The 25,088-nt window shown below is 39.9% G+C and overlaps 1 protein-coding gene across 1 annotated transcript in view; it reads left to right on the top strand.

Annotated features, from left to right (window-relative positions):
* NEB (nebulin) overlaps positions 1 to 25,088 on the top strand; it is a 235,517-nt gene that overhangs the window by 157,080 nt on the left and 53,349 nt on the right. Inside the window, exons 93-120 of the mRNA XM_028477867.2 lie at positions 2,470 to 2,574; positions 2,676 to 2,987; positions 3,690 to 3,794; positions 4,343 to 4,441; positions 4,643 to 4,744; positions 4,872 to 4,979; positions 6,101 to 6,412; positions 7,746 to 7,850; positions 7,975 to 8,079; positions 8,453 to 8,560; positions 9,358 to 9,465; positions 9,567 to 9,680; positions 10,129 to 10,326; positions 10,717 to 10,821; positions 11,526 to 11,630; positions 11,727 to 11,831; positions 14,696 to 14,803; positions 16,967 to 17,080; positions 17,397 to 17,594; positions 17,931 to 18,035; positions 18,544 to 18,648; positions 19,500 to 19,607; positions 20,688 to 20,795; positions 21,974 to 22,081; positions 22,636 to 22,740; positions 22,844 to 22,948; positions 23,957 to 24,055; positions 24,388 to 24,498. Of these exons, the coding sequence (XP_028333668.1) occupies positions 2,470 to 2,574; positions 2,676 to 2,987; positions 3,690 to 3,794; positions 4,343 to 4,441; positions 4,643 to 4,744; positions 4,872 to 4,979; positions 6,101 to 6,412; positions 7,746 to 7,850; positions 7,975 to 8,079; positions 8,453 to 8,560; positions 9,358 to 9,465; positions 9,567 to 9,680; positions 10,129 to 10,326; positions 10,717 to 10,821; positions 11,526 to 11,630; positions 11,727 to 11,831; positions 14,696 to 14,803; positions 16,967 to 17,080; positions 17,397 to 17,594; positions 17,931 to 18,035; positions 18,544 to 18,648; positions 19,500 to 19,607; positions 20,688 to 20,795; positions 21,974 to 22,081; positions 22,636 to 22,740; positions 22,844 to 22,948; positions 23,957 to 24,055; positions 24,388 to 24,498 (3,570 nt within the window). The remainder of the gene's footprint in view (positions 1 to 2,469; positions 2,575 to 2,675; positions 2,988 to 3,689; positions 3,795 to 4,342; positions 4,442 to 4,642; positions 4,745 to 4,871; positions 4,980 to 6,100; positions 6,413 to 7,745; positions 7,851 to 7,974; positions 8,080 to 8,452; positions 8,561 to 9,357; positions 9,466 to 9,566; positions 9,681 to 10,128; positions 10,327 to 10,716; positions 10,822 to 11,525; positions 11,631 to 11,726; positions 11,832 to 14,695; positions 14,804 to 16,966; positions 17,081 to 17,396; positions 17,595 to 17,930; positions 18,036 to 18,543; positions 18,649 to 19,499; positions 19,608 to 20,687; positions 20,796 to 21,973; positions 22,082 to 22,635; positions 22,741 to 22,843; positions 22,949 to 23,956; positions 24,056 to 24,387; positions 24,499 to 25,088) is intronic.

The raw sequence follows: 25,088 nt of genomic DNA, 5'->3' as shown, positions 1-25,088 counted from the left end.
AGCCATAAATAAATAAATACTGATGAATAAAAAAAAATTTTTTTTAAAGATGTGTGACCAAATCCAATATCCATTCTTATTTTAAAAAATAAAATCTCAGCAAAATAAGAATAAATGAATATTTTCTTGTCATAACAGAATAAATCTCATATCAAAGGCCAGGCTCATCCTCAAGTAAGTAAGCTTCTCAGTCAAGTCAGGAATAAAACAAGAATACCCATAACATTCCCATTTATTAATATTTGCTGGAAGTAGCTAAGTGATAAGCTTCTTATTCACAGCAAAATAATTACATAAGAATAAGTATAAGAGATAAATATTGGAAAGAACAAGGCAAAATTATCATTATTTGCAGAATAAATCATTACATGCCCAGGGAAAGGAAGAGTATCAACTAAAAAGTCTATTAGATGAAAAGAGAATTCGCTTACATGGCTAGCTTCACAGTTTAAGAAAGTTCAAGAAAGGTATCACCTTCATGGATCACAGAGCTTTTTCTGTGTGTAGAACAAGTATGACCTTAGAAGAAGGATACTACCTTAATGCATTCCACCATGGCTTGGAACTTTGCATCTTTCAAAAAATAATAAATCTTTGTGAGAGAAGGAGCCTTCCAAGCAAAGATTACTCACCATATGCCAAACTGCACCACCAACTCTATTGTAGTGAGCCTCTTGGGAGCTAATTTTTTTCCAAGGGCTGGGAAGAAAACAAAATTTTGAGGCATTGATCCTTTTTTTTTTTTTGGACCAGAATCAGTATATGGTGCAGTGTACTCTTATTGCCGTGACTGGATGGAGAAACAGCCAGCTCTTCACTGCAGTGTAGTCTCCTCAGCCTCTTCCTTCTGCGCCATAGGTATCTTTGGCAGGGGAATTCTGGAAGGTCTCATGTGCTCTCTTTTCCATGATAAATTTCTCAGCTGGAAATACCAGAACCCTACCATTAATGTCATGATATAAGCAAGACTAGTAATTGAAACTATGCCAAAAGTAAAGTTGTTAAATTTAGATATTTAGATACTAATGAGAATGACTTTTGTTTTGGAAGAATCAAACATCCTTTTTGAATGTTAACCAAAATATACACTTTCTTCATACATGATGTTTGTTGCCAGTAGTATAATCTCGATAAAATTCACTATTTTTAATTATTTCCATCATTTAGAAAGTACAACTTTTGCAGAATATTTGTATATCATTTTATGGGTAACCAAGGAAATCCATGTTAAATTAACTCATTTAATCTTCACACTAATCACATGGGTAAGACTGTTATTTTGTTTTTATCATATGGGGAAGTTAAGACTTAAAAATATTAAGGAATTTGCCCACATTCTCAAAGTTAGTAGGTGAAGAAGTTAGGTCTCAAGCCCAATTTTTTTTGTAGTTCAAATAAAAAATATATTTGACCACATAAACCAAAAAAAAAATTACATAAGAAAAAATAGTGTAACAGTATATGTAATAAAACAAAATAAAATTTAAAAGTTTAAATAACATTACAAATTTGCATGAAATATTCTCTAGTATAATACATTTAAATGTGGAGAACACTTTTTTCTTTTGTACAAAATAAACAAGTCAAATGTTAAAATTGGACCACCCAAAATTCATACAAAAACTTGAATGAAAATTCATATAAAACTTGTCCATTACAAGGACAAAATTTATCTAAGCACTCATTTCTCAAATATGAAAAGGCCATGAAACTGTCAATGATTGAAATTCACTTCTCCTTTCTGCACTGTTCAAGCTCCCATAGTGATAGGTATGATTTCTGATTTATACATTTAAATTACTCTTATTTCTGAGTCTTTCTGACATCGTCAGTGCAGAAGGTATCCACTTAAATGTGAATATATTTTTAGAGGGCTATCTGTAAATCAGTCACTACTTTAACTGACTTCTCTTTACAAACAAAACAGTGCTGCACTTAGAAAATAGCCGTTACATCCAATGGTGCTTCAGAAAGAAAATCTAACATTCCCAAACAATATGCATCATCAATAGTATTAGAAGATCTAAGAAACCATACAGAGAGGAAAAAAACTCAAATGTAAAAAGTTTATAATTCTGAAGATTAAAAATTGAATTAAATAAATAGAATTATTAAACTAGAGAAATTCAATACTAGCCTGCCAATGTCTGAACTTAAACATATCCCAGTGCTACTAATACACCAATACAAGAAGCAGATAAACCCTTTTACATAAACCATGAACAACTACATCAAAGCTATAATTCAAAAAAAAAAGAAAGAACTCTTGTCAAGCCCAGATCTTTGGATTCCAGACATGATTTTGTTCTCTAGTACATTGGTACAGAATGATTCTTTCACCTAGTCTCTTTTTTTAAACTGGTTCTGGGACTTCAAAAATGCACCCCTCTGATATTAATTCTACTTGAACCCTTGGAGTCATTAGTAAGTTTGAATCTGGGACGATACCTTATTTTTCCTCCTCTTCAGAAAATTTACCGCGAAGGTTGGGATGAGATGAAGATGAGCTGTGATGTACGGCTGGACGCCATCCCTATCCAGGCCGCCAAGGCCTCCAGGGAGATCGCCAGTGATGTGAGTGTGGCCTTGTTTAACTCCTCAGTTTTTCAAACAAATGCCCTAGGTGCATTGAGAGTTCGTGCTGTGATCCATCTGCTTTGTTTTTCTGTCTCCAGTATAAATACAAGCTTGATCATGAGAAGCAGAAGGGACACTACGTGGGTACCCTCACAGCCAGGGATGACAACAAGATCCGCTGGGCCCTCATAGCTGGCAAGATTCAGAATGAAAGAGAGTACCGGCTGCACTGGGCCAAATGGAAGTCTAAGTTCCAGAGCCCTCCGGATATGCTTTCCATCACACACTCTAAACATTGCCAGGCTCTGGTCAGCGACATTGATTATCGCAATTACCTGCACCAATGGATGTGTGTGCCTGACCAGCAAGACGTGATTCAGGCCAGGAAAGCCTACGATCTGCAAAGCGATGTGAGTGGGCTGCATTTTAGCCTGAACTCTTGCATCATTTTCCCATGACTCCCAGAAAGTTTGTGTCATTAAATCCTTGCATCATCACTTCACATCTTTATATAGTGAAGAATTTGGTTTTGGTTAGACTTTATAGTATGGTATCAAAATCACCAGAGCCATGAAGGATCTGGACTTTGTATCAAGAAATAAGTGGTAGTGTGAATATAGTTCTTAACTGTTTCCGGTTAAAGACAGCTACTCTGAAAATATTATTTTAATAGAATTTAAGTAGCAACAGAGGTTTAAATTGTAACTAAAATATCAGCAGTCCATGGGCAGGATGTAGTCACAGATATGCTATTTTAGTTGACACAGTATTTTTAAATTTTGAATTAAGTTGCCAAGGTTTTTAAATCAGGGAATTTTGTGTACAAATCTAGGGGTTCCCATTTTTATTGAAAAAAAATCAGAGGATGCAGCTCCAGACATGCATTAGCCCTTGGCACCAATAACCTGGAGCTGAATTGAGGCTAACCCCCTTTAAATAGCAAATATGTCCCCAGCTGGTTTGTCATACCACCTGGCCTCATAGTTAATTTACTTACGTTACTTATCTGGCTGCTTGAGTATGTCATTCTTAAATTGCATTTCTCCATCAGACCAATGGATAGAATAAATATGACCAGGGTCACTGACTTCTTCCTGGTCTTATTTTCACAGGCTGTTTACAAGGCTGACTTGGAATGGTTACGTGGGATCGGCTGGATGCCAGATGATTCTGTCTCTGTCAATCATGCCAAGCACGCTGCAGATATCTTCAGTGAGGTATTCCAGGATCTTATCCTGCCATTCAGCACATTTCCTAAGAGACTGAACAAAAAATATACGAGCCAAAATGCAGTCATTCCCTATCAGCAGTTTTAACAATTTCAATTGCTGTCATTTAAGCCAGACGTACATTTTTCCAAAATAATCCTGTACTGTCCCTTTCACATTATGGAATCACATCCATCTACACTCAACAATGCTTAGAATTGTATAAATAGAAAACTTCTTTTGTCAGCAATAGCAATACACTTGAGAGAAGTTTGTCCAGTTGAAAAAAAAAATGCACTGAGTTCACATAATGATGCATTACATGGCTTTGGGAGCTAACCAAACCTGCTACTTTAAAATCTGTGGAAGGTGTAAGAAGTCAACCCATTTGTTAAAAAATAAAATGCTAAGAAGAAAGCCAAATTGCCAGGAAGATGCCATTGACATACGGCATTCTATGCCTCTAGTAGAGAAGGGTCCTTAAATGCACCATATCTTTATCAACTCACACAGGACCAGAGACTACAGCTATCTAAAAGATATTTTCTTTCCCATAGAAAAAATATCGCACAAAAATAGAAACTCTCAACTTTACTCCCGTGGATGACAGAGTTGATTACGTGACAGCAAAACAAAGTGGTGAAATCCTAAATGATGTAAGTACATGACTGTCATTCTAAAATTGCTCTGTTGGGAATATATCATTTCCAAAGCTTTTCCACTTACTTACACTCAGCGTGCAGTCATTGTCTGAGATACAGATTGTGAGCGTTGAGATGAATGATGCTAGCATTTGCTTGGACAACATTATGTTTTCTTAATATCAAAGAACTTACCAACGTTCTTCTCATTTCTAGATTAAATACCGAAAAGATTGGAATGACACCAAATCAAAGTACACCCTCACAGAAACCCCTCAGCTGCACGCTGCCCAGGAGGCAGCCCGAATACTGGACCAGGTATGGATTTTACCTGGATGCCTGGCACTTTGTATGGGGACAGAGGACCGTAACATAACAATAGGAGACTTATCCCTCCATTCTGACTCCTTGGTTTAACCCTTTGTCATGGCTCTCTGTCTTTTAGTACCTCTATAAGGAAAACTGGGAGAAACAAAAAGCCACCAGTTATATTTTGCCTCCGGATGCTGTGCCGTTTGTTCATGCCCATCACTCTAGTGACGTTCAGAGCGAGGTAATTTATTCTGATATGAGTGTGCTTTGCAAAGGCTGGACCTTCCCTGTGCAGGAACCCATTTATGCTAAGGCATGTAGCGTAATGGAGAGTTCCTTGTTGGCTGGCAGGCCTGGCCAGGCTTGGGGATGGTCACAGTACCTGCTCCCTTCTGGTCCTTTTCCCATGGGCTTTTGGCATTCTTCATCTTTTTTTCTTGGCTTCTTTAGAAACTATCATTTGAAGTCTTTGTTTTTTCTTCTATTCCATTTTCTTCTATTCTCTAAGCTTTCAAATACAATATTGCCAGAATTAGAAAATAAGTGTATGTTTTTCTATTTTTAAATTGATATTTCTTCATATCTATCTATTTATTTCAATGTTTCTGTTTTGTTTTGTTTTTTAGCAAAGTGGTAAAAATAGATTTTATTTAAAAACTATAGCAAAAGGGGAAAAGCAACCTGATTACAGAACTGGGCTCAAGTCCAAATACAGAAAGGACAATTGAAGATTTATAGCCAAGGAACAGTGAGGGGTCCAGTGGACGGAAGGTTACTAAAAGGAGATATCAAGGATAGGGGGATTCCTACTAAACTCCGCTAAAATTTAACAGAATTTTTGGTAAAACTGGGCTATGCAGCCCCAGCAAAGATAGAGACCAAAGTGGAGTCCTCATCAAGAAGAGGGCCCAGGGGAGCCTGACTAAAGTTTGATCAATGAGAGAGTCTGTCAGTACTTACGTGGTTCTCCTTAAATAATTACATCTACTGAGCGAAATAATGATTATTTTATTTCTATTATTTTATACAAAAGATTTATATATAATCTTGCAATTATTTCGTGCAATCTTGTTGCTCTTTCTCTTTTACTTTTTAAAAAAAATATCTTTATTGGAGTATAATTGCTTTACAATGTTGTGTTAGTTTCTGCGGTACAACAAAGTGAATCAGTTATACGTATACACATATCCCCATATCCCCTTCCTTTTGAGCCTCCCTCCCTCCCTATTTCAATGTTTTTTGATATTTAGTCTTGGGGGAGTAACACAAAAAGCTGGGGGACTGGGTTTGCTGATGTTTCAAGCCCCCTTTGCCTTGTGTGCTTGTCAAAGCTGATGGGATCTCTGTTCCTCTTCCCACCAGCTGAAATACAAAGCTGACCATGTCAAGCAGAAAGGTCATTATGTTGGTGTCCCGACGATGAGAGATGATCCTAAACTGGTTTGGTTCGAGCACGCAGGCCAGATTCAGAATGACAGACTATACAAAGAGCACTATCATAAAACAAAGACCAGAATCAATATACCTCCTGATATGGTGTCGGTGTTGGCGGCCAAGGAGGGGCAGGACCTTGTCAGTGATATTGATTACCGCAATTACCTGCACCAATGGACGTGTCACCCTGACCAAAATGATGTTATTCAGGCAAGGAAGGCCTATGACCTACAAAGCGATGTAAGTGATTTTTGTTTCTTAATTATCTAGAAACGTATGGTCTACTCTGAGAATCATAAGCAGCATGCTAGAACCACCAGTCTATGACACTTGGGACCATAAATACTTAGTTTGCTCTCAGAAGGTAATTAAGACTGGATATGAAGTAGAGAAAGGTTGGGAGCAGTGACGGACAGCTTTGCCTGCTCACTGCATTTCTGAGTAACTTTCAAGGTCAATTTTTTAAAAATCTGCTTTTGTACCATCTCTGCCATCAACAACTCCTCACATTTGCATGGAAAATTATCAACTGATTTAAAATAATAATTGGCTGGGGTGAGAGCTGAGATGGAGTTGGGATTTTGGCTATGTTAGATGATAGTATAGTCAAGGACCTGGGAATGCCGCCTTCTTGCTTTGCTGAGCATCTCCTTCCTCATGGCATTTATGAAGGAGTTGCTTACAAGGAATCAAAGCAAAGAGGACACAATGTACTGATGAGCTGCATGAGGCCCAGAATCCCTTATGCAGAGTTTAAAGCTGGGATGGAGAATAGATCTCAGGCCACCTCCCACTGAAACCTGAATCAAGATCTCTACCTGCCACCAGCAGTCTTTGGGGAACAGAAACACAGTGCATCGATGTGATGCTCAGGTGCGCCGAGGAGCTACCCCGACCTGGGTCTTCTCATCATTCCCAAAACAGAAACAGGATGTCAAAGACTGCCTGTAGCACAGGTGGTGAACTTGAACATCCCATCTCACTGGTTGCTGCAGGAGGATGACCACTCTGAAACTTTAAAAAGATTAGCAACTCCTCTTTATTTGGTGTGGGATGGGCTGAGAGAATTCAGGAAGTGAGGGGGAAGCGTAGAGATGGGCTGGAGGGATGCTTCCCCCAACCCTACAGTACATGAACATTTACTTGTGTGATTTCCTTTACTTAGTCTAAATGCCCCCATGTATTTCTGTGTAACTATAACTTCCTTGGTAAAACCTTCTCTTATGCTCACAGATGAAAACAATGGTCCCTTACCCTCAACTCCCACAGCATCTGCATGGTCTTCCTCTCATAGCCCTTAACCACTTTGCACTTTCTAAGTAACTTCTCTTTACACTTAGAGGCCTTCCTTATACTTATCCCTCAAATAACCTTCCATAGTTCTTCATTTGTAGTAACAGGCTCAAGAAATGTTGCTCAGGTGTACAGATGAAATCATGATTGAATCAATGAGACAACAGCCACTAGAGAGAAAACCCTAAAAAGCTTCTGAAAACATTGTTTCTAACCTGCTGCCTGTCATCCTGTGCCTGAGTCATTTATACCTGCATCATGTCTCCCTTCCTGCTCTCAGAATGTCTACAAAGCTGACCTGGAGTGGCTCCGAGGCATTGGTTGGATCCCCCTGGATTCTGTAGACCATGTGAGGGTTACCAAGAACCAGGAAATGGTGACTCAGGTAAGCAAAGCCTGTTCTTCTTACATAAGGCCTGGCCTCCTTACCTGCCATGTGGGGCTATGTACCTATCCCCATGTGGGGGCGCGGGGGGACACCTGTCTTAATCGTCTCTATTTCTTTGCAGATAAAATATAAGAAAGATGCTCTTGCCAACTATCCTAACTTTACAAGTGTGGTGGATCCTCCAGAGATTGTTCTGGCCAAGATTAACTCAGTCAATCAAAGTGATGTAAGTTTGCTTTGTGTATAATGAGAGACGCAAACTGGAGACTTAGTTGTCTGTAGTTGAACAGGCTTGCGTAACTCCAGATAACTGTTTGTGAGACGATAGGGAGTAAATTATAAGAAAATCTTCGGGGGAGAATGTCTTAAAAGTCACTAGTAGGTGGTATACTATACCCACTTTTAGATAATGTCTAAATTATTATCCAAAGCTTTCCATTATATTAGTTATAATATAAATTATATATCATATAGTGAAATTTAACCAGTTAGTTAATCTCTAAATGTAGACTAATTATTATCTTGCTAGGTAGATCTTGTGAAACTTTAAATATACATTTAGAATAATCAAAGGTTTGGTTTTGTTTTTCTCCCCTCAGGTAAAATATAAAGAAACATTTAATAAATTAGTAAAGGGCAAGTATACCTTTTCTCCAGATACACCATATATCACCCATTCCAAAGACATGGGAAAACTCTACAGTACCGTAAGTTCCATTTTATGTGATATACAACTCAGTTCCGAATTTTAAGCTCTTGTCAGTATTCACATTCTTGGCTGATTTTGTGAGCAGCTGAACTTATAAGGAGATCTATTGTTTTTGTTGTATTTAGTCCTGTTTATTAGAAGTAGCGTATTATTCAGGGCAAATAGTGTTATCCAGCTGGTGTTGTTTAAGCCTCTGTGATGTGCCAGGCCCTGTGAGAGGCACTGAGGAGCTAAAGATCAATGAGACAAACCCTCCAGGAGCCCCTGTAAGTGAGGGAGACATTCAGATAAAGAGAGAGACAATAACTTAAAAAGAGCTATGTCACTTCTGGGCGCACATAGGACCAAGCAACTACCAACAGAGAAGAGAGGAAAGGCTGGTCCCTCTTTAGCAATCATGTACATATATCTCCAGCCAACAAGTGGAGGACTTGCCCTCCAAATTTTAATTCAGCTAATCTAAAGGTGATGTGTGTGTAGCGTATGTGTGTATATGTCGAATGGGAAGCCATCTTTGGTGATTCTCTCTCTGTGTGCAAATTTGTTTTCACTTTTATTAGAACTGTAAATACAGTTAAACTCTGTTATAAAATACCTCAGGGTCTGTAGATTTAATTTGCAACAAGGCCAAAGACTCTTCCCTGTTCTTAAGTACGCACACTAACAGCTGTTAATGAAGATTCAAGCCATGCCTTTAAACATGAGTATTTTACCTTGATTTTACCATTTTCTTTTGAGTGGCCTCTGAAAGAAGTTGAATGCAAACTTTTGTTGATACACCTTTCTTTGTCCTAGATACTGTATAAAGGAGCATGGGAGGGAACCAAGGCCTATGGCTACACCTTGGACGAACGCTATATTCCCATTGTTGGAGCCAAGCATGCCGACTTTGTGAACAGTGAGGTCAGTAGGACTTTTTCCTTTCATAAGTTTGAGAGTCTTTCCAGCCACAAAGGGCTGGTTAGAAAGTCCCAGTGATTTTCAATGTTGCACCTATTTCACAGCTTAAATACAAAGAGACCTATGAGAAGCTGAAGGGTCACTACCTGGCTGGAAAAGAAATCAGTGAGTTCCCCAACGTGGTTCACTGTCTGGATTTCCAACAGATGAGGAGTGCGGTAAGCAAAGTTCACTGTAACAGAGGATCTGCACACTTAAGTGTAATACTAGTCTGCCTATTTATAATCTGCCCTTTGGTTCAAGATTAGCTGGGGGCGTGGGATGGTGAGGAATGAGCCAGTCTTGAGACTGTCCCCCGCCCCTGCCAATTAGCCCTGTGCACCTCTGATGGCTGTGAGTTTTCACCCTTTCCCTCCGGCCTCCTCCAAACACAGTGAGGGCTCTGTATTTGGACAAAGGAGAAAACAAAGTCACTCTTTACCCTGTGTTATAAAAGGATGGGAAATTTTTAAAGAAGAAGAGTATATTAAAGTGTCATTTTTTAACCTTAGTCTATTCTAAAGGTTTTGATCTATGTTGAAAATAAGACTATAAAATAGATTGATCAGAATAATTTACATTTAATTCCTTTCTTTTTTTTGTCTTTAAAAATATATTATTCTTTAGTTGAACTACAGAAGACATTATGAGGACACCAAAGCAAATATTCATATCCCCAATGATATGATGAATCATGTGCTGGCTAAAAGGTGCCAGTACATCCTCAGTGACCTGGAGTACCGACATTACTTCCACCAGTGGACACCTCTTCCAGAAGAACCCAATGTTATTCGGGTCCACAACGTGCAGGAGATGTTGAGTGATGTATGATGTCCTTTCTACAGGTTGACTAAGTTACAGGCTTCACCCAGCCCTGCCTGGGTCCCCATGTTCTAATTGTCCCTGTATTCCTAAACCCTGCTGCTTTTCAATACAAAGTGGCATGAGTAACCTTTTTTGGTGTAAGGATCCCCTTGGAGCAATGAGGCACCTATGTTAAACATTTTATCTGTTCAACACTAGACTAAAACTTAGCTGTTGCTCTCTTCCTAAACTTCTTTAGGCCAGGGCATTAAAGACCTTCCAGGTGTTGAGAAACCCACCCTATGACTGCTAAGTACTAAGCACAGCCAAGGGCTGATAGGAAATTATCAAATGCTCAATTGTAAATTCAGTTAGTACCTGTCACCTTTCACAGTTTCTTCTTTCTTGCAGAATGTGTATAAAAATGACTTGAATTGGCTGAAAGGCATTGGATGCTATGTTTGGGATACACCCCAGATCCTCCATGCCAAGAAATCATATGACCTCCAGAGTCAGGTGAGCCATCTTCTTAGAGGGACTAGCTCACCGTGGATTGATGGGCTCCATGGTGCTCTCAGTGGAGTGATAGCAAGGCTGTCCCTGTGCCCCAGAGAAAGCAGCTTTGACAGTGAATGATCTAAGGGAACCAAAGGCCCCTGCCCAATAAAACCTCTCTGGTGGCCTGTTCTGGTGCTGGCCTTCCTCAGTTTGAGTCTCTCCTGTGATTTAAGGCTATAGACATTTACAGCAGAAAGTTATCTGGGAGGTGTTTCAGAGTGAACTACTCTCAAGCATCTACACCTTAGTTGATCAGGTTAACTGGCAGGGAGGAGAATGCACATGCATACTTTGACCATAAATAGTTAAGTCTTGAAGTAAAGAGTAGACATTTGGGAAATTTCCCAGCAGAAATTCAGCTTGGATAGGGCAGACTAATGGAATGTTGAAATGGAGGGGCTGCTGTCAGGGATGGAGTATAGGCATGGAAAAACAACACAAGGAAGAAGGGACGTGGCAAAGATCTAGACTCCACTCTTGGTCAAGAGAAACTGTTAGTTTTGACAGCCATGCAAAGTCTCAAACTGTACAACGTATCCTCTGTTAGGATTAAAGCAGAAACCCAGAAATAAAGGTACATCTAAGTAGGCACAAACTGCTAAAGCTGATGGAAGACTGACCTGAATTTTACCATTTTCAGTGACTTTTCTTTTTCTTCACAGATACAATACACGGCAGCAGGTAAAGAAAATCTAAAAAATTATAACCTGGTCACAGATACACCGCTTTACGTGACTGCTCTTCAAAGCGGCATTAATGCCAGTGAGGTGTGTCTTCCTTGTACACAGGACAAGGACAAGCCATTATTGTCTTTACATATTGTCAAACAACAGAAAAGAATAACCCATGCTTTTTGTCTGTAGGTGAAATATAAAGAAAATTATCATCAGATTAAAGACAAATATACGACAGTTCTAGAAACGGTGGATTATGGCAGAACCAAGAATCTGAAAGATCTGTATAGCAGTGTGAGTTGAGTTCTCTTTCTTTTCTCTGTATTTGAGTTACCTTTTTCACCTTTATAGACAATAAGAGATGAAAAGGGACAGACAACCTTACCCCCAAAGGTCTTTCCAATCTTTTTCCTGGACCTTTAAATTCCTACTTTATCTTGTAAGTCCTCATGGTTACAAGTAAATCAGCCCCGATTTGAATATTGTTCCATTTCATGCAGTTGACACAAATTCACCAACTCCTTCCTTATTGCAGACGGGTACTGTTGAAGCTCTTCTTTGTTGACTCTAGGCTTGTTTTTTCCGTGGCTTCTCCCTTGGCCAGTGACTTACAGACCAACAGAGGCACACTTTTTTTCCTGCCTCTGAATTGGTTACATTTTTGAACTTCATTTTGAATTAATTTTAGATTTACAGAAACACTGCAAAAATAGTACAGAGAATTTCCTCATACTTTTCTCTATAGTGCAACTATCAAAACTAAGCAATTAACATCGTGACAATGTTACAATGTTAATTATAGGCTTTATCCAGACTTGACCAGTCTTTCCACTAACCTGCTTTTCTGTTCCAGATGCCAGTCCAGGATCCCACATTGCATTTTGTTGTCGTGACTCCTTAGTCTCTTCTAATCTGATAATTTCTCAATCTTTCCTTGTCTTTTTCTCATCTTGACACTTTTGAAGAATACTAGCCAGTTATTTTGTAGAATAACTGGCTAGTATTCTTTCCTCAATTTGGGCTTATCTGATGTTTTCTCATGATTAGATTAGATATGTTTTTGCAAAAATAACACAGAATTGATGCACCCTTCTCAGCACACCATAGCAGGTGGTACATAATGTCAATAACTTGTGATGACCTTCATCACTTGGTTAAGTTGCTCTCTGCCGAGATGCTCCACTGTAAAGTTACTAGTTTTACCTTTGTTATTAATAAATATCTTGGAGGAGATCCTTTGGGACTATGCAAATGTCCTGTTTGTCCTTATACTTTCTCTCGTATGTTTTAGCATCCATTGATGGAGCTTTCCTGCAAGAATTATTACTGTGGAATATGCCTACTAGTGATTTTCTCTTTCCCTTTTTTCTTCTATATACATTTATTAACTGGAATTCTTCTGTAAGGAAGAGCTCTTCCTTCTCCACTGTTGGTTTGTTTACATATTTATTTATATCAGTGTTGGCTCATGGGTATTTATTTTATTCTATGGTAGAGTCTAATTTATTGTTATTTATTTTGTTGCTCAAATGGTTTCAGCTTTGCTATGGGGAGCTCTTTCAGGGTGACTCCTGTGTCCCCTTGATACACCCAATCACTGTGTTTTTTGAGCACTTCCTTACTGCTTGGCACCACAAGATGTTCCAGGCTCATCTGTATTTTCCCTGTTCCAGACCTGGAATCAACCACCTCTCCAAGAAATCCCAGTTTATTTTATTGGAGAACGGTATTTTGAACCAAGATTTAAGCACTAAGTGTGCTCATTACTACTAGGATGTCCTTGTTCCTAGGCCCTCTAAATGGACACAGCTTAGAAATATATGCATGTATACTAACCCATGTATGCATACATATCTGTATCTATTTCTATACTTACCTAACTGTATCTATATTTTAAAACCATGAGTTCATACTGATACCTTCAATGCAATTCAACACCACAGGGTTCATTCTATCCTTCACCCTTTCCTTATGTGTAACTTATTTTTCCAACTTGTGACTTTCTATTTCCTTTCCAGTGAAAAGCCTGGCTCTCATTTTCTATGATACATCTACTTATTTGTGCAACCCTTGTATCCACATAAAGTATTTTCAGAATTTCTAACACACACCTGTGAGAAACAAATTTACTAACTAGAGTAGGGTATTTTTTTTTTAATAAATTTATTTTATTTATTTATTTTTGGCTGCGTTGGGTCTTTGTTGCTACGTGTGGGCTTTCTCCAGTTGTAGAGAGCAGGGGCTACCCTTCGTTGTGGTGCGTGGGCTTCTCATTGTGGTGGCTTCTCTTGTTGCGGAGCACGGGCTCTAGGCACGTGGGCTTCAGTAGTTGTGGCACGCGGGCTCAGTAGTTGTGGCCCGTTGGCTCTAGAGCACAGGCTCAGTAGTTGTGGCGCACGGGCTTAGTTGCCTCGTGGCATGTGGGATCTTCCCGGACCAGGGCTCGAACCCGTGTCCCCTGCATTGGCAGGCGGATTCTTAACCACTGCGCCACCAGGGAAGCCCTAGAGTAGGGTATTTTGTGTGCAGTTATATTTGCCTATATAGCCTTAGATTATCCAGTCAAGTTACCATTTTCCAAGTTTACTTAAGTCAGTTGTTTTCTTCGCCACTTCCTTCACTGTAGTCTTGTTATACGTTTGTATTACAGTCAGATTTATTTGCTACAGTTTGTATTCCATTTCAGTCACCAGTTTTTGACAATTATGAATAAAGCTGCTATACACATTTGCATATAGGTTCTGTGTGTTCATAACTTTTTATTTCTCCTGGGTAAATAAATACCTAGAAGTGGAAACAAACATTTTTAAAATCTTTATATATATATATATATATATATTCATATATATTTTAATGTTAGTGGTTTTCATCCTCCAGGAATCCTAGACCTATGAGGGAATGAATATGGCATTGAAACCTCTGATAACTGTCAAACTGTGATAAGTGCTATGGTAGAGAACAAAATAATGGACTCTGAAATTATGGTCATGACATTAAACCCGTTATTCACTTAGGAGTACTTGGCTCCTACAGAGTGAGAAGATCTAGGGATTGCTAGGAAATGTCTGAGAAGGACAAAAACAGAGGAAAAATCCGCTGCTGGAAGCTAGCCAGATTGCATTTTTCTGTGTTCACAAGAAGATTTTTAACCCCTATAGAACCTGTACAAGGAGGCCTGGGATAAAGTGAAAGCCACCAGCTATATCCTGCCTTCCAACGCCATGTCCCTGACACATGTCAAGAACCAGCAGCATCTGGCCAGCCATGTAAGTCAAGTACAGATATGATAACCTTCCTACCACCCTTTACCCTTCCCTGCCCTCCACTTCCAAAATGTTTCTGGCTGATTCCTGTGTTGCCCAGAAGGACCCCCAGCATTTGCAAAGGGGCACACCAGCAAATAATTCCAGACACTTGGTCATCACAAAGTCTGTGCACTTATGCTTCCTCTCAAGAACCCTGAAGTCCAGAGAGAGTCACAGACACTTACTTACATGAAGGACAGTGATGTGACCTTTTGGGCTGCCTGCCTGAAAATGACATGGATGGATATACTATATTTTAGCCAGAAATGGGAATAGGTAGAGGACATAATATGCCATACAAAATACTCTTTTCCAATAGAATTATGTGGACATTTCTATAAAAAATAAACCAGTGATGTACAGCAGAAACTAACACAACATTGTAAATCAACTATACTTCAATAAAAATTAATTTAAAAAATAAAACATAAATAAATTGTACCCTTTAAAAAAAACAGTAAATGTGGTAACTAGTTATTGCACCAGACCCAAATACATGATTTAAAAGTAAATCATTATCTTTATCACTATGAAATATAAAAATTTAAAAATCTTGAAATTCATTTTTTTAAAAACAGAACTTTTCTTTGGTATAGACATAATTTTTTTTTAAATCCTAAATCACATGAGCTGTTTAAATATAGTATAGTATAAAATCTTAGCACTTTTAACCCTTTATGCCTAATATGTTCTTAAGTAAAACTTTTTATTGTAAAATTCCCTATAACCTTCATTGCAGTTCTAATAAGCCTAATTCTCTTTCAGAAACTTTACTTCTGAGACTTTTACTTCTTAATTATGAACATTTTATGTAACACTTTAGACCAGTATTTCTCAAATCTTTTTTTTGACCATGACCCACACTGAGAGATTAATTTTGTACTTCAAGTCAACACACACACACAGACACACACACACACACACACACACACAACTGAAGTTTTTGTGAGTGCCTTCTGATATAAGCAATTTACAGAAGAGTACTTAACGCTACACTAAAGGCAGTGCATCCTGATCTTTCAATTCTATTCTCTTCACTTAAATGCTAATGACCCAGGAAACTGATTTCACTACTGTTTAATGGGCCTAGAGAGTCATAGTTTAGAAAAAGACTTTGTTAGACAATATGTGGAATTAATTTTTACCCAGAGGAAAAATTAAATCTATATGATTTTTCCCAGAGCCAACTCTATTTGGAAGATTGCAAACAGAATAACCCAAAGGAGCAAGCTTTTCATTTGGGAAGAGAATTTTTTTTGTAGATAGGATTCAGAAAGTTCAGCAAAGACTTTTTCCTTTAGTCATGAAAAAAGTCACAATACTATCTTCTTTATAATTGAAGAATAGCTTAGACGTAAAGAGTATGTGAACTAATGTTACGGAAAATTCTGATGGGAATTTTGTTTAGTTTCCAGTCAGTGAAGGGCTTTACTGGAGTTCTGTATATATATACACATATACTCCCATTTTTTTTTTTTTTTGACTGGGATGTGGGTCTCTGAGTTGTGAGAGAATTGTTATTTTATCATGTGCTAGGAGATTGGATCTCAGCCTCTGTAATGGTCTTACTTCCTAATTCATGAAATCATGAAGCATTAATTAATAGGCAATGTGGCTTAAGAACTAGACGTTGGTTTTCCCATAGAAGTTAGTTGCACTGTATTTTTGGAAAACCTTGTAGAAACTGAAATTCAAGGATTGAGTCTCTTAAGCATCAGGCTTGTCAGTTATTAAAAAACAAAGAAATTCCTGAGTACATTTTTCATCTTTCACTTATGGTTAAGAAAAACAAAACCAATATCACAAAAGAGATCATTTAAAAATTACATAATCTTTAAAAGTAGTTGTGGTAAAGCAGAAGTACCAGTATTGGTACAGGGGTTTTAAAACCGGTACCTAAAGAACGTTTACACACAGTCTGCTCTAATCCTCAGGTAATCTGGAGGCAGGCACTGTGCCACCTCTGTCTGTGGGCACAGACAAGGAAACAAGCTCAGAGAAGTGCTGACCCGAAGGTGGCCCATCTTAGAGTCGGGTCCTTCTGTTAAGTCTCATGCGTTTTTAACAATCCAGATCCATTACTCTTCAAAACTGTGTTTCTTCCTTTGTATTTTCTCTCTTTAGAGCAAATATCGGGAAGAATATGAAAAGTTCAAAGCTCTTTATACTTTACCCAAAAATGTTGAAGATGATCTGAACACGGCACGGTGCCTCCGAGTTGGCAAGCTTAACATCGATGTAAGTGACCCCAAAGGCTGGCTTCAAAAGTCAAGTAACGGAGCCACAAACTATAAATCAGAACATGTTCTGTTCAACAATGCGTATGGCATTGACCATGCACGTGTGAGGAAGCTAAGTGTTCTTTCAGCCCATACTGCTTCCCCCACCGCCATGAATCTGTAGAAAGGGTCAGAAACTTCCAGTCCCCACCCTGCCCCCAACCAACTGCTGTAAATTGGTTTCCCTGACCTCTCTGGTGTCCAAGAAAGGCACGTATCGCCAGGATTCCTTGCGTAATTCCCTGTGTAACTGGCATGTTACGTTATCTTCACAGCGCCTGTACCGATCCGTTTATGAGAAGAACAAGATGAAAATCCACATGGTGCCCGACATGGTAGAGATGGTTACCGCTAAGGATTCTCAGAAGAAAGTCAGCGAGATCGATTACCGCCTTCACCTCCACGAGTGGATTTGCCAGCCCGACTTGCAAGTCAACAGTCACGTCAGGAAGGTCACAGACGAGATCAGCGATGTAAGCCCATTGCTTATGAAGATCTCCCCTCCCCAGGCCCATACGCCCACCCTGAAGAGAGACCGACTCACCTCGTTCTTCACCTGGTTCTTCAGCTCAGCCCTCTTCCAGTATCGCTTTTCTATACACCCATAGGTCTGTCAGGAATTCGGAGCCATCCCTGGAAGCAGGGCTCTCTATGCCGATGTCTCCAGGACACCCACAGCCTCAGGGCATAATGTCTTGCTTTTCATGCCACGAGGTCATCCTGGGTCCAGAGGGTGTCCATGTCTTTGGTGTTAAAGTTACAGTAAACTTTTCTTTTTCTGACCTCCTCCATCTGATGCAATCCCCTAGATTGTGTACAAGGATGATCTCAACTGGCTGAAAGGCATTGGTTGCTACATTTGGGACACTCCTGAGATTCTCCACGCCAAGCATGCTTACGATCTACGCAATGATGTGAGTTTGCCTTGTTTTTTGTTTTTTTAGCTCTTTAAAGTATGTTTCCTTCTTCCAAACAATGCAGATGAGCTGTCCCATTGTCCTCTGGTGGAGAAGGGACCCCTGGCTCTTCTCGCCCCTTCTGAACTATTTTGGATATATTAATACACACATAATCCTCATTATGAGAAAAAACTCATTTGTTAGGAGTCTTTGATTCTATAGATGGGGTCTATTTGTAAAGAGGATTGGCTAGGCAAAATAATACTATAATCAAGATTTCAGGAAGAAAGCTTAAACATTCCTAGGAAAGCAGTTGTCAAGCCTCCTAGAAGACTCAAAAAGATCCATGTGACTGTAAGCATTGATTATGCCTATTATAAAATTCAAGTGCATGTTAGTCTGTTGAATAAGGGCTAATGTATGTAAATGCCATGAGTTAAAAGCAACCAAACCCTCTGTGAAAACCAGCAATTTCTAATATAATGAATGGTCTAACACAGGCTTATTTTCTTCCTTTTGGCAGATCAAGTACAAAGCTCACGTGCAGAAAACAAGGAATAACTACAAGTTGGTTACTGACACTCCCATCTATGTTCAGGCTGTCAAAAGTGGGAAACAACTAAGTGACGTAAGCGCCCACTGGGAAAGTTACTTCTGGGAGAGTAAAGACAGGGCCACTGCTCCAGCAGAAGTGGGAAAAACCAAAGTAGGGCAAGGCCAGGCCTTTTCTCAATGGGAAACCAGAGTTGGTGCCTTAGAAAGTACTTAAGAGTCTGCTCTTATTTCCTAAAACCTGATATGTTCCATCAGTTTCCTGGGGTGGCCTTGTAAGTGATCCAAATCTATGAAATCCATGGATTTAAAAAGCTTTTAGAGTTTCCAAGGTTACTTTTGTATCCTTGTGTTGTAAGCAACGATTTATGCCTCGTAGTATCAGCCTTCTAATACATTAGCGCTCACTATGGTAAGATGAGGAGGGGAAGGTCTCTGCAGTTACAGATGTGGCCTCTACCACGCATAATCGGTGAGGCTTGAGAGAAGCTCTTAATCCCCGGAGCCTCAGCATCCTTATGCAGATGACTAGAAAGTGGATAGAAAGCACCCCCTGTAATGGCACAGTGACACAGAGCAGGCTGCCCTTTTTTTTTTTATTAACCCCAAAGGTTAATAAACAAATATTAAATCCCACCTATGAGTCAGGACGTGAAAACTTATTCTTTTGGAATAGGTAGTGGTAAAATGCCCACTCTTCCTCTTCTTGTGCCTGAGCTGACTCTTCCACTGATTTTTCAGTGTGGGGTCCATACCCTGGCTGTGGTCCTGGTGGACAAGGCACAGTATGTGAGATAGAGTTCCCAAGGCAAAGGGGAGCAGGCTATTATTTTTTATAATAGGAGACTTGGATTTGCGTTTACTTTGCTTCTTTCTAACCCTGCTGCCATAGTCCACTCAGCTTACCCTGCTTCTCTCTGCACCTAGGCCGTCTACCACCATGACTACGTGCACAGCGTCAGAGGCAAAGTGGCTCCAACCACAAAAACTGTGGATCTGGACCGGGCCCTTCATGCATACAAGCTCCAGAGTGAGGTGAGAAATGAGACCTGGACAGAGTGCCCAGCAGAAATCCAGGACTCAGCTGACGAGGGCCAGGCCTCTGTAGAAGTGGCCTTGGCTTGGGCATCCTCAGCCTTTACAATTTACATCCTGACCTTGTAAATTGTAAAGGCTGTTTCATTCACATGAGCTAAACAAAGCAAAACAAAAAAACAGTGCACTGCTTGTCTTCCCTCTTGGCTGAGAGCAAGCGGTGGGCATTTTTGGAGCAATGCTTGCATAGAAGTTACGTAGAACAGGGTCAGTCTACTATCTCTGCTCTCAAAAAGCTTAAAATCCAAGACAAGATGACAAAGACAAGGCATATAATCATAAAAGACTATTTATTCAATACAATAAGAGATAAAGCTAGAAATTGCTGTTGGAATTCAGAAGAGAAGGAAACTAGATTCCACTCACGTATTTAATATCCCTGTTCTTTGTTATCTGGTGGTGCTACTTTGGTCTCACCTTTAATGCTAGTATCCTATACTGAATGTTAAAAGTAATTTGGTTTTTAATATTTTAAATACTATTCTTACTCCTTTAGCTCCCCTGAGAGACAGACTATTTCAAATCACAGATAGAAACTCCTTTCCTCCTTCTGCCAGGAATATGAGCCTCCTGATCTGACAGCCTAACATCAAGACACTGTATTTATGGGGCCCTGGGGGCTTCCAAAGATGCGTCTTATAATTACAACTATCTCGGGGATTGGTGATGGCTTGAATATCAGCTAAGGGTAGGGTTAACCACAGAGGTGGCACTAGCTGCCTATTTACTTTTCCCAAATTCTTGCTGGTTGCCATGCAGTCAACCAGGCATATGTTTAGAAACACAGAAGAATTATTTTCTATAAACCCCTTCACTCATTGCTCTTTTTTTGAAAGCAATATGTTAAAAGTAATTTGATTCATTGCTTGACTCTTAGAATTTAGTTAATTTCTTCTTGAAATCAATTCAGTGAGTGTAAGTACACTACGTATCAAATTGAAAACCTGGATCTGACTTGTTTAACTTAGATCAGTCATTTGATGTAGCTCTCATTTAACCTGCTCTTCTTTATCCCGGCAGAATCTGTACCGAAGAGCTGGCCTGCACTCCCTGCCCACTGGATATAGGCTTCCGGTTGACACCCCTTACTTCAAACACACCAAGGACACCCGATACATGAGCAGCTATGTGAGTGGTCTCCTCCTCATTAAGATGGGGCTTAAAGTGGGAAGGGGGGGACGCTAATATTTGTTAATAGTCTATTCTCATCTGCCTAATCACACCCTGAAGTTTCAACATGATACAATGGTGGGAGCAGGGAAGGGGAGACGGTGTGTTTTCTAGGGGTGCTGCTCCTGCAGTTCGGCAGTGCCTGGGTAGCCCAGTGGATTAGCGTAGGATTTTCATGGGGTTGTATCTGCATCACTCAATTACCTTGGCTTAGGGATCATGGCTGCCATGATGCCTCTACTTCTTTTGGCCTTATCACAGAAGCATCCTGAACTATCCCAAGCCATCTACTGGAAATGCAATTTCATACATGCACTACTGCTGTGTAGCGATAGTGTTGTCTTCCTTCTGCAACATTTCATTGCAGAAGATGCAACATCACTGCATGTTCCTTTGAAAGGAAAGGCTCTGATACATGCCTCACTACTTACCCTCTGTGCCCATTTCATAGAAATCTCAGAGGGGTAGTTAGACTCTCACTACCTGAGAGCATTGCCCAGGCATTAGCTCTGATACCAACCTTTCCCACTAGTGTCAGGTTCGGACTGGGTGAACAAGGCCTGAAGAAGCATAGGTTATCCCAGTGACTCTGGCCTTCAGGTCATACCCACAAACCAACCATCAGCTGACGAATGATCTCTTCATTCCACATTGCCCTCCAGAGTCCTGGGAATCAAACCTGCTGACCAGCAAAGTCCCATAGTCTGTGGCCCAGTAATATGGTTTCCAAAGCAGAGTCACAGATTTAATCATCTAACATCATTTTTTAAATAGTCTATAAAGCCATTCATCCATCAGTCTTACAATTAGTCTCTTGTTTCTGCTTTGTATTTCTTAATTTCCTAGCCATATTGGGACTAAAAATACAGGTTTTTCTTGCATTTTGCATACCTACTTACAAACAGATTTAATCTAGGCAACCCTGAGTTGTATTCCCTTCTGGACCTGGCTTTATTAGCCAAAAAATAATTTTCAAGACTCAGATTATTACAAAAATTTTGTCAATGACTTTTTTTCATACTTAATGCTTAGAGAGTAATTTTCAAATGAAAGCGACAGCCCTTTTCCGTTTGAGAAATGTGACACTTACTCTCTGTTCACCCATCAGTGATCTCATTCTCACTTTGCTTCTGCAGTTCAAGTACAAAGAAGTTTATGAACACATGAAGGCAAATGGGTATACCCTTGGACCCAATGACGTCCCATTTGTCAATGTCCGAAGGGTCAACAACGTTACCAGCGAGGTACTGTAAATGTTAATTCTGTGGAGGAGTTTCAAAGACCATGGCTTTGTTTGAAATGCATTAAGAATTAATTGTATTTCAGCTATAAACTTACACATCAGCAAGGAGTAAGGAGATCCTTTTTGTCACCATTTTGATACTGATATCCTGTGGCAATGTTTTTTTTATTTTGGTAATGCCATTGTAGAGACCCACCCCATCCATAGATTATAATGCAAATTAATTCCTTCTTTTGACATTTGTATTAAAAAATCTTTAGTAAGGTTGCATGTTAGTCTGACTCATGAACCTGGTTTTCTACATAAACTATTGGTCTGAATATCTAACCCTACTATCCAACCATCTAATAGAAAGTGGAAAGACTGTGCTCAAAATTCTTCACCCAAACAAAATAAATGTCACTTTCTATTTTTTCTAATTTCAATCATTTTCTGTATCCTTAATCTCACTTCTCATGGCTCTTTAAATATGTACAATATTTGATTGTTGATTAGTGTATAAATGCCCTCATCATCCTACACTAACCATCTGGAATGGTTTTCCCTCCAATGTAGAGACTGTATCGACAGTTGTACCACAAACTGAAAGACAAGATCCACACAACTCCTGACACGCCTGAAATCCGCCAAGTCAGGAAGACACAAGAGGCTGTCAGCGAGGTGGGTATTTTCTTAGGAGAGAGGGGAGGCTGTGGAACCCAGGGATGAATGTCAATCATTCGGTCTCTAATTTATGTGTTTTTGGGCATTTTTTTCCCTGTAGTTGATTTACAAATCAGACTTCTTCAAGATGCAAGGCCACATGATCTCTCTGCCATACACACCCCAAGTGCTCCATTGCCGCTACGTGGGAGACATCACCAGTGATGTAAGCATCTCATACGGGTCTTTCTGGAAGACTCTTACCAAGAGGCAGGCTTGCTCTTAGCATGTAAGCCAACCAGTCTTTGAGCAACCTTCTGCATTTAGTAAACTTCTAAACTGAGTGTAGAACTTGGAGGTAAAGCAGTGTGGAAGCAGGACCCCACATCTCTCCAGCTATGGAAATAGTAGTAAGAGGACCACTTGGGAGATACAAGAATGGCTGACCACCATTCTACATTCAACACCAAATCATTACCAGATCCTCACTCCAAGTGGCCTCTGTCCAGGTAATGTTTAGTATCTTTCTCCTACTCACCCCTGCTCCCACCCACTTCAGCTACTTCCTGCTGAAATTTTTTTTTTCTCCTTGAATGTTTACTTCTCATAAAATACCACTCCATTTAATCTATGGTATTTTTCATGCATATAATAATAAAATAAAGGCCATATACTCTTCTCAGTTCAGGGTTAGCAATTTAAATTTTGAAAACCTATGGGACTTCCCTGGTGGCGCAGTGGTTAAGAATCCGCCTGCCAATACAGGGGACTCGGGTTCAAGCCCTGGTCTGGGAAGATCCCACATGCCGCAGAGCAACTAAGCCCATGTGTCACAACTACTGAACCTGCACTCTAGAGCCCGTGAGCCACAACTACCGAGCCCATTTGCCACAACTACTGAAGCCCGTGCGCCTAGAGCCCGTGCTCCACGACAAGGGAAGCCACCACAATGAGAAGCCCACACACTGCAACAAAGAGTAGCCCCTGCTCGCCGCAACTAGAGAAAGCCTGTGCGCAGCAACAAAGACCCAATGCAACCAAAAATAAATAAATAAATAAGTTTAAAAAAATTTTTTTAAACCTGTGACTTGAGTTCAAGCAAACTCAGAGTACAGGGTGGATGTGTTGAACCAAAATGAAAGATCCATCACTGAAAAAGTATCACTGCTCTGTCTTATTTGTTCTTGATTTATATTTGCTCATGACCAGCTATATTTCTACGTTTGTGACACAGATTAAATACAAAGAAGACTTGCAGATCCTGAGGGGACTGGGCTGCTTCCTGTATGACACTCCTGACATGGTCCGCTCCCGGCACCTGCGGAAGCTCTGGGTGAGTGCACGCCGTCCCAACACGCAGCTCCTCCTGCACAGCTTCACAGAGCTGGGCAGAGGAATCTTGTCTGTAGCTTCTGTTAAGGGGAAATTTGCCATTAACTCACTGAGCAAGTCATGACCCACTCAAGATGACCTGTGCTTCCTAAAAAAGGTAATGAGCTTAGTTAAATGACAGTTGTTTTTGGTCCTGCTTGGGAAGACCTCCAGGACACAGTGGGGGGTCAGTGTGGCTGGCACATGCCAGCCATTTGAAAGACAACATGTGACCATGACATGCAATTCCTGAAGTGATTAATCAACTTGTATTTCCATTGTTGTTTTTTAAAGTCTAATTACCTATACACCGATAATGCAAGGAAGATGCGAGACAAATACAAAGTGGTGCTTGACACTCCAGAATACAGAAAAGTGCAGGAATTGAAGACACATCTGAGTGAAGTAAGTAAGCCTGTCACCACAAGGGCCTCCTTCCTCTAGCGATCTTTTTTTAGGTAATTATATTGGGCCAAAATCTCCCTTCTGCCTTTAATTACAGAGTGGCCACCCTGTCTAAACAAGTCAGTTGACCTCACTTTGCCTCAATTTACTTATTTTGTCCCTTTTTAATAAGATGAGGCTATTGATACTTGCCCTACCTATGACTAGGACAGCTGAGAGTTTACATGACTTTATAGATTAGAGAGTCCTTCGGTCTTACACTATTGTTGTCTCCAAACTGAATTTATTTCAAAAATTTCTCTCTGATTAATTCCTGCTGTCAGGAACCCTAATCATGGCAGTGCAATTTGAAAAGATTTTCAATGGCTCTCTGCTCTGCTACCCACTCAGGAAATTCCAAACAACTTAGTTTCATTTTCATCTGCCCCACCTGGCACCCAGGCTCCTGATTTATTGCCATTAGTTGTGCATAGATCTGCTCCTCTCACCTATGTTGGTCCCTTGAGGGTTGGCCCCCCATCTTATTTAGATGTGTATCCTATAGTGCTTTGGCCATAACAGATGTCCGTGTTTGCCAAGGACGAAATGTG

This window comes from Physeter macrocephalus, chromosome 2 (assembly GCF_002837175.3).
Source record: "Physeter macrocephalus isolate SW-GA chromosome 2, ASM283717v5, whole genome shotgun sequence".
NCBI classification, from domain to species: Eukaryota; Metazoa; Chordata; class Mammalia; order Artiodactyla; family Physeteridae; genus Physeter; species Physeter macrocephalus.
The sequence above is the reverse complement of the archived record's forward strand: the minus strand, read 5'-3'. Positions and strand labels throughout refer to the sequence as shown.